This window comes from Spinacia oleracea, chromosome 3 (genome assembly GCF_020520425.1).
Source record: "Spinacia oleracea cultivar Varoflay chromosome 3, BTI_SOV_V1, whole genome shotgun sequence".
In the NCBI taxonomy this organism is placed as follows: domain Eukaryota; kingdom Viridiplantae; phylum Streptophyta; class Magnoliopsida; order Caryophyllales; family Amaranthaceae; genus Spinacia; species Spinacia oleracea.
Window position 1 is genome coordinate 82,378,436 of NC_079489.1, and position 9,874 is coordinate 82,388,309.

At 36.9% G+C, this 9,874-nt stretch overlaps 1 protein-coding gene across 1 annotated transcript; it reads right to left on the bottom strand.

Annotated features, from left to right (window-relative positions):
- Positions 1-6,750: 6,750 nt before the first annotated feature.
- On the bottom strand, positions 6,751-7,909 carry LOC130469815 (uncharacterized). Its single transcript, XM_056839305.1, has 2 exons — positions 7,351-7,909; positions 6,751-7,223 (listed from the first exon to the last, which is right to left on the bottom strand). Exons 1-2 carry the CDS (start codon positions 7,907-7,909, stop codon positions 6,751-6,753), a joined length of 1,032 nt encoding a protein of 343 aa, XP_056695283.1.
- Positions 7,910-9,874: the final 1,965 nt, after the last annotated feature.

Consider the following 9,874-nt stretch of genomic DNA (forward strand, 5'->3'; position numbering starts at 1 on the left):
TCCAATAATCAACATCTTTAAGCTCTCACCATTAATAGGCTCCATTATTCATAACCTCAATATCACACAATAATGAAAATTAATGTTAATCACTTATAATAAGTTACGGGTAAATCTTCAACAAAATATCTACTCCATAATTGCTACCCTTTAGTTTTGATAAAAGCCCATATATATGCTTCTTAATAAAACTCATAACAAGACTTTACTCATACAGTGGGCCTTACTTTAAACAAAATAAGTATCTTTAATTACCCCTTTTCTTATTGAAAAAGTATCCGGTTGAATATGCCAAATTCTTTGATAAAATTGGGCCTTAATTTACCAACAATAGGAATAGATAAAAAGATAATAGGCTAAACTTTATACCGTGGAATTGTGCAAGTGGAACTCTGACTTACCATTTTGAATAGGAAAGTTTGTAATTATTAATCCAACCTTTGCCCGATTTTTTTTTAATTAAGCCTATCTATGCGATATTTCTAAATAATCCAACCTTTATGACCCAACTACTATTATTAAGCCTAACAAGTTACTAATCTGCTATAGGCTGTATTCACCCTTAAGTGGCATATAACAATTATAATTTTTTTAAAAAATATTTCCCCTTATTTTCTTTAATTGCTATTTTAATTTTTGTTCCTCTCTCCTCTGCGATTTTCTGCTTCATCTCTACACTCCTCTCCATTATTTCTCTTCTACCTCTTCTCCACCATTGTCGATCCCTCATACCTCTCCATTCGAAGTTCATAAAAAATAATCAGCAATTGCTATGGCAGGGGTAAAGCAATTGCCTGTTGGATCTGGATCTTCTTCAAATTCAAGGTTTTTTTTCTTTCTAAATTTTCAACAAGACCACAATAATCAACATCCCACAACATAAAAAAAACTATATTATTGCAACAGCTCGGATTTTTACAAACTGACCATCAAGGAAACCCAAAATTCAAAATTTACCAAAAAAGGAAAAAAAACGCTAAGGTTCGTAAGTTCACCTTCTATTGTACGATTTTGGAGACGAAATTCGAATGCGCGTGGATGAAGTCACCTATTTCCACAAGAAAATCACTGATGATGTCATGAACCAGTACAATTGTGGTTGAAGCCGCAGTAATGGAGGAGAGAGGAATTGAAACACGGTACAGAGAAGAGAAGGGTTAAGGGTTTTTTGAAAAAAAAATGAAATCCTTGTTTAGGTGGCAAGTGATGATGACGTGTCCAATATTTTAGGAGGGAAACCAACTTTAGGTTGTCAACGTTTTTTACGTTGACTTTGTAGCAGGTAACCGGTCATCCAGGCTTAATAATAGTAGTTGGGTCATAAAGGTTGGATTATTTAGAAATATCGCATAGGTAGGCTTAATTAAAGAAAATTGGGCAAAGGTTGGATTAATAGTTACAAATTTTCCTTGACTTTGCAGCAGGTAACCGGTCATCCAGGCTTAATAATAGTAGTTGGGTCATAAAGGTTGGATTATTTAGAAATATCGCATAGATAGGCTTAATTAAAGAAAACCGGGCAAATGTTGGATTAATAATTACAAATTTTCCTTTTGAATATGGTGAAAAGGGTCACGAAGACCAGAAACAAGAACGGCAAGAACGACAACAATGGCGCAACAATTGCACCGCACCGCACCGCAGCCAATAACAATGACCAGCGCCGGAAAATAAGGGTTGTCAGCCGTCAAGTAGAGGCAGTCTCTGGCAGGGAGTGCAACAACGGTGGCGTCGCGGTGGTCGGAACAAAGGAGAGAGAAAATGAAGAAAACATGTAATTTCCTTGATATAATGTGAGATTGATAGATTAATTTGACTTGGGAGTTTAATAGCCAATTTAGAAACAATTTATAGAGCAGAAAGGGAGAACAAATTGTAAGCAATGAGCTCACCAAATAGGAAACCATGGTTTTCCAAATCAATGAGTAGTAAGAGAAGAGGAAGAAAATTTACAACATTAGTAGTACGTGTAGCTATTTGAGAATGATGGGTGGGATCATAAGTCAAAGGAACAGAGAAATATCAACATTTGGAAAGTTAAAATGACTGTGGACATTTCTTGCTTACACGTATGGGAGAAGAAGAAGAAAGCAAAAATAGTCTTTGAATTGACTTAGGGGTAAAATTGGAATTTCTGAACTCCACAATAAGAATCAGATTTTTGGTATTGTTGTATCAATATATCGGGCTTGTAAGTTGAAAAAAAATCACGTATAAAAACGAATTGGGCTAGAATAACTGGTATTATGTCAAAATAAAATATCGACATAATAAGATGATTAAAATAACCTTGGAAAAATTTAGGACGTAATTACGTGAATAATCGTAATTACAGATTAATAAAAAGAGGCTTAAAATACGGGGTGTTACAGCTCGTCTTCTTCAACAGCCGGGTTGTCTCCAAACTTCTGCCGAAGTTCGACATCGAACATATCAAGGATATTTGGTTTATGGTCAGTTTGGTGTTGTTCGACAATATCAAAGCGTAAGTGGTGGTTGGGGCACACCTTTGGATATTTTTCCGCTCTAATATCATCATCCATGGTAATAACTACTTAAATTTATTTTCTTTACAGGGATAATGTTTAAATAGATGTAGGTTGGTGTAGGGTATATATAATACGAGCACATAAATAACTGCCATATGAAATACTTCAAGTAATACGTTCAAGTAAAATGTAGGTTGGCCTTCTCAAACGGCATACTAACATTAAACTATTTCAGACTACACCATTGGCCAAATGGAATATAAACATTAAAGACACTCCAAATATAATAAAATTTATTACACCTATTGAAAAAAAATAATTTGTTGTACACAATTAAAAAATAATAAATAAATTAAATAATTGTACATGTGATTACATAAGTAAATATAGTTCACTTGTGTAAAGAAAACGCATTTTCAACCACGGGAGAAAATCCATATCCACCATTGGAGCCTAAGTCTGATTGCAAAGCACGATCAATGTTCTCCTGGTCCCAGAGGAAAAGTCCTGATGCGTTGTGCATTAAGTGATTATTTCTTGAGTACGCCAAACAACCCACGTAAATAAGCTGGATGAAAATAGAAATTGTATATTAGCACAAGAGTTAATACAATCTACAAGGTACTGTAACGTAATCGTGCAAAAAATGAAATGGTAACTTACAACCAACAACAGGGTGCATCCACCATATGATTCCTTTGAGTTGCGGAAGTAGTGATTACGATACCTCACCAGCCATTTCAACACATACGCCCCCCAATTATATTCTTATGCACGTTCAGCCTTGTCTAAGACACGTACATGGAAGGTACTTATATGTCCGGATTTAGACGTCGGACATAAAACCATGCCTAGGGCGGACAACAAGAAGTGTTTTTGAAATTCATGTTTTTGTGATGTATGTAGGAAAATCTTTCCAACCAACTCTGATTCTAGAATACGACCATGAACCGTGTATTTTGCGTATTGCTTCTTTAGTCCTTCCAACACACCCCTTTTTGCTTGATGTGGGTAATACAAGTCTCCACCTGATCTAAGACCTAGGACCCAACTAACCATCCCTTCGTCTACCTTAACCCAGTAATTGTCCCTTATTTGGAGTTCTAATTTTTCCGTGTCAAACCTTGATGTGATCCAGTGAGCAAACTTAGGGTCAATATGTCAAATCTTCAAACACAGGAGTTCCCGAAATCCCATTTCCTCTACCCACTCTTTTTGAGTTTGTGTGAATCTTTTAACCATAGAGGCAAATTGACCAAGACCACATGCGGACCTAACACACTAAAATAACAAGTGTTACTTCTCCCTAATGTAATGAAAGGAACAAATACGATATTTGAACAATTTTCTAGTGTATACCTTATTTGATCCGACCAAAGGTTGGGGATGTGGTAGACTTCCTTGAACTTCTTCTACGGGATTACTAGGTATGTTGTTGCTTTGCCTAAGTTGACTTGTTCGCAAGGCCTGAATTAATATTTAATTGGATCACACTAACAATTGGATTATACTAACAATTATACTTTATGTCATACTAATTTATAAATGTACGTGGTACCATAATCTTTATGAAATTGCATTATTTTTAACGGGTATTTGTTAAAAAAATAAAGTACATGTTATTTATAGAATACTTATGAATACTTGGGGGAAAAAAATTGCTCACCTTTGCACAGTGTTTTGATATTGAAGGGGCAGGAAAGTCCGCCACTGACTTCCTCTTCCTGTTGCTGGGTTGTTGTTGATCTTCTTCAATTCTATTGAAATACTGGATAATGAAAGTAAAGCTCCCCTGTTTGTAAGCCATGACCTTCATCTTGTCGAAGTCCTGTGTCTCGTCATACAGTTCTCCCTCCTCCTCAAAATATTTAATATCCCGCACATACCAGATCTTGAAATCTTCCCCACATCCGTGGCTCCGGAGCAGAGTGTTGACATTAAAAGGGTTGAAATTTCTTTTTGACACCAAATATGATGTTGATAATCCGCCCTGGTACATCTGGTTCGGGTGGAAATACATTTTCCCGGCGTGCCAAACGGTGAGGCAGACCAAAGGTAATGTACCTCGGTCCGCCCTGTAAGCGAAGGAAATTAATCAATACAAGGTAAATTACACAAATTCATTAAATGCCCCATATTTGGGCCCAAAACATTAGCTATTTTCCAGATCTGACTTACATGGAGTCAGCTTAAACGGAGCGATCTTTGTTTCCAGATCTAGCTTACATGGAGGCTGCTTTGGTTTTTAATTGAAATAAGACGTTTTCTCCGGTGTAGTGAGTCAACAAACAAACATTTATTGAACCTGTGGGTTTCCTATCTCTGTTGAAATTGTTGAAATTAATGTGCAAACAGCAGGTGGATATGCAAAGTGGCAGAAAAGTTAAAGGTACCAAAGCACAATAAAGAGGGGAATCATATCATAAATAAATATTTTACACAGTTACATTGTTTCATAGCATACTAAACATAAAAAAAATACCATCTAACAAAGAGGAATTTCCAGTCCTCATAAAGACGTGTCATACCGGTTTTAATTAAAGCATACTAAGTATGAGGATTACATTCAGGTCATTACATTCCAAAAGATGACTGTTACACAGTCTTACAAAACGCCGCCGTTTAGGCTTGGTTCAAGCATCTTGGCTTAGGTCAACAAAGTGGACTTTCTTTTGTGTTTTGTGTCGAATGAGGTATCCATCTTCCTCCATTGGCTCTCTCTTTAGCAGGGTCTCATCCACTTTCGCAAATGCCACTATTCGTTCACCATCTTTGTTCGGCTCAAGATCTTGCCATGAAAACTTTTCGAGGAGGTACGTGTCCCTCTCTTCCTTGTACACCTCGTCTACAGCTGGAGCGTAACCAGATGAGGTTACCAACAAACTGGCCTTGAAAGGACAGACATGCTCAACAACTTGCCTCATGAACATCCTCCACTCGATCCGAGACCTCTCGTGATCATGACGCTCAAGATCACGGTGAAGTTGTTCGGACATCTTCTTTGACCACCGCGACTTTCTCTTTGGACGGACTGCAAAACCGGATAAAAACAACACACATATAATAAGGGTAATCATACCGGGACAAGCAGTAATACAAATACACCACACTTAAAAGGAATTACAGAAAAAAAAGACATTTACTACCTTCTATATTAGCGTCGGCAACCATGGCAGGAATCTCAAGCTCCCCCACATTACCCAATTTCTTCCCCCTTGGCATTTTTTGTGGGTTTAACTTGAATCAAAATGGTGTGTGAAGTTTGTAAACTAACCCTATTGGACAATGTATTCAGCTTATGTGGTCTTACACATTTCCACAGACCTATAAATAGCCATAAAACCATCCCTGTAGTGAAGTTTTTTGGCGGGAAATCATCCCTGTATGCCGTTTACATTTAAAGTTCGTGGTATTGCAATTATTTAACAATTTAACCTAATACATGCACGGCACTGAAAATATTTAGTATGCAATATGCCATTTTATGGTAACTCCCTGATAGTGAATTTTTCCCGCTAAAAGGATATGGTGGTAGGCCCAATGAACCGACTAGGACAACGTACCATGATTACATGTTTATCTAATTTAATTTATCTTTATGTCATACTAAGTACAAAAATTAACCTTCACAGTTGAGTAGTTGAGTTGACGACAAATACCCTTATCAAACTAATCCAAAGCAAAGTTTACGTTTTTGGCTGATATAACCCACAAAATGTGATTCATTACATTTACCACAGGGCACTCCAGTTATTTTTAATTTAGCAAAAAACATGTTTGTTTGATGCAGTGTAAGGAGTATTCTTTTTCAATATAAAGATTCATTTCTTCGATTTAATTATTTAAAAAGTTATAAAGACTAAGGGTTACAGTTAGGGGCAGCTGCCCCCCAAACATCACTTGCTTGAGTGGTTGGAGGGCTTTCCAGTTACATATGTTGATACTCTAAAATAGATTGATCTCATATTTTTTATTTCCTGGCTCATAAAGATACTGAATAAACGTCTATGGTACACATACCAACGTTTCTTGGATGAATGCAAAATACCCATTAGTGCAAATACGTACCACATAGACATTTAGGAAAGTTCACTTAAACCATAATATTAGAATACAAAATACAACACGTCCGGAACACAATTTTCCATAAGTTCTAAAGTTGATCACAAATCCAAACAACAACCATAACTACTTTACTACTAACATTATTACATCATGTTACAATAACAGATCCTTCCTGCTTCCTCTGAGCATTGATTTGCTAATTTGGTGAGACTAGACTCTCAACATGACTCTCCGAGTGCATCGGATACCCTTCAAAGATCATGCCTTCGCTTTTGGATTCATCTACGACCACACTATCAACCACCTTTAACTCTTGCGAATGAGGATGTACCAAATATTTGCCGGTAGGTGAAAATGCTAGAACGCGTGGGAAGTTCCAACTTATTGTGAACCATTTCACCCACGAATCACAAGCCATCAATCTCCAAATGTCATCAACGCGATTGGTACTATTTGCAAATTGAGCGACTTCATCATCATCATCATCATTACCATATTCATCACGATCAGAAAACAAGGCCAGATACCCTCTACTCACAAAAAGCTTGTACCTAATATTTTCAGTGTCCGGGGGCAACTTCTTTGAAATTTTCGCTCGACAATGAGAAACTAAGAATGTGTTTATAGTGCCCACCACCAACGGAGACGATCCAGTATAGCGAATCACCACTAAAGACCCCATGAACATAACCGGTCGGACAATATCCAACATCATTTGGGAAATCATGTATCGGTCTCCATTGACCTACTCTCAACTCAAAGACCCAAGCCTGGAGTCGTGTTGTATCATATTTACTTTGGATTGATTGAAAAGAAGCAAAATTTTTGTAATCATCTATATTAGACGCGTAACCAAAACCACATCTAGTTAAGTGATCTACACATGGGGTTTCAATTATCCGGCTACTTCTCGTAGCAGGGTTCCACAGGAGAAATCTATTTTTAAGAAAGATTTCGCTATCAAAATAGAAGCAAAGCAAACCATCACAAGATCCCACTATACAGTTACGACGATAGAGTTCAGGATCTAATTGAAACTCACTTCGAACATCCAATTGATCTAACTTATAACCAATTTCTTTTCCACAATGCAACAGGAAGCATTCAGTCGGAGTACTCCTAATGGAACTATCATTCCTAATCGGATGAGACTTGATCAAAAAACAATTACGCGATACTAATGACTGTTCTAGATGGGATTTAACAAAAATCGGACTAGAAATTATATGTAACCAACGTTTGCAAACAGTTTTGATACGAATTAGAGATATTACCGGAAGTAGGGGCAGAATGTGGTCGGCAATCAATTCATCGGGGATGTAGGGAAGATCATACTTTATCTTCGATATCGCCATGACCAATTACAACTTCCGATCAAAACCTTGGTGTCTGGAGCGGCGGATTTATGAAATTGCTTCTATGTTTAGGGTTTAAGTTTTCCACAGATCCCTACATTTTAAAGGACAAGTCATATATGAAAAGTGGGCTGATAACTTTGGCTTCTACCTTATGGTGAATCATACTCAGAGCTTACGCGATGAGTATGCAAAGGACTAATAAATTCACCGCAACAAACGACAGTAAATGATTGCATAGAATATATGTCATTAGTATGAGATATACTCTGTAGACCAAATAATTTGTATACCCATAAATAAAATCATATAATTCGCAAACCATATAGGTGTATGATGGATCGCACCAAAAAAAAATATAGGTGTATCATGGATCGTACAATTTGTATCATGTTGTATCAAACATTGTCTATATATATATATATATATATATTATATATATATATATAGACAATATTGAGTCATAAAGAAATTCAAACTAATACAAAGAGTAATGGATCAATAATCAGTGAACTTCACTTATCTTGGATAAACTAATACAATACTTGCTTAAAACAAAATTACATATAAGGCTGTCAAAATAATATCTTGGATACAAATCTTTCATAAAAACCAAATAACTTATAGTCATTCATTCCTCTTAACATTTTGGCCCTTAAAATGGTGAGACGAGCTCTCAACATGGCTCTCCGCGTGCATCAGAAAATCATCAAAATATACCCCTTCAACATGTTTATGCGCAGGCTCATCAAAAACATAGTCAACCACCTTTAGCTCATCAAGATGATGTTGGACCAGACATTTTCCAGTGGGTGAAAACGCTAGAATACGGGGGAAGTACCAAGTGATTGTCACCATTTTCACCCAAGAATCGGACTCACCCGATGGATGTTGCACCAATCTCCATATCTCTGTACCCCGAGTAAGCTCTTCACGATCAGACAACAAAGTAAGACACCCTTCACTCACATGAAGCTTGAACCTTGTATTCATAGTCACCGGGAATTTCACATCTTTGACTTTAAAATCTGATAAACCGAAACTCAGAATGTGACTATCTTTGAAGCCACCAACTATCTAATACAGATGATCGCCACTGTAAGTAGCATTACTATCACCCCTGGAAAAATATCCAACATCCGTTGGCAAATCAATTATTGGGTTCCATTCACCAACTCTAACCTTGAACACCCAAGCCTGTATTTGTGTCGTACCAGGTTTCCTATAAAGAGACTCAAATGATGCCAATATCTCATAATCATCGATATTAGAGGCGTAACCAAAACCACATTTAGTTAAGTGTTGAACGCATGGAGTTTCGATAACGCGACTTTGTTTGGTAGCTGGGTTCCACAGGATAAACTTACCCTTAACCAAATGACCACAATCAACATAGAAGCATACTAAACCATTACAATACCCTACCAAACAATTACGACGACACATTTCAAGATTCAGTTGAAATTCCCTGTGAACATCCAATTGAACCAACTTATTTTCGTGTTTGTTATCATTCAACACATAGCAATCAGTCGGAGAACTCCTAAACGGATTCTGTTTTGTAAACGGAAGAGATCTAATAAAGAAACTGAAGGAAATAATGCCCTTGGTCCAAGTATGCATTCTATGTTAAGTCTAATAAATGCGGTTCAGTATTAATTAACAAGTTAATAATTCAGTGAGATCAAGTGAGCTGAATGCCTAGCTAGAGGCCGCTTCAGTTCAAGTGGAATTAATGATATTAATCCACAGCTTACTCTTGACTGAACCCGTAGGGTCACACAAATAGTACGTAAACGGATCAAGTATTTAATGGCATTAAATACTCCATCTATGAATATTCGGAACCGACGGATCTTGGTTTCAGTGGGAGCTAAGATCGTCACAGGCAAGAAATGAATACTCCGGAAACGATGATATTGCCGGAAACGGAAATATGGATCGTATCGGAAATATGAATATTAT

Coding starts and splice junctions, on each gene's coding strand:
- LOC130469815 (XM_056839305.1), bottom strand. CDS start 7,909: ATGGCGATATCGAAGATAAAGTATGATCTTCCCTACATCCCCGATGAA. Junction 7,224..7,350: donor TTCTTTTCAATCAATCCAAA/GTAAATATGATA, acceptor TGGGGTCTTTAG/TGGTGATTCGCTATACTGGA.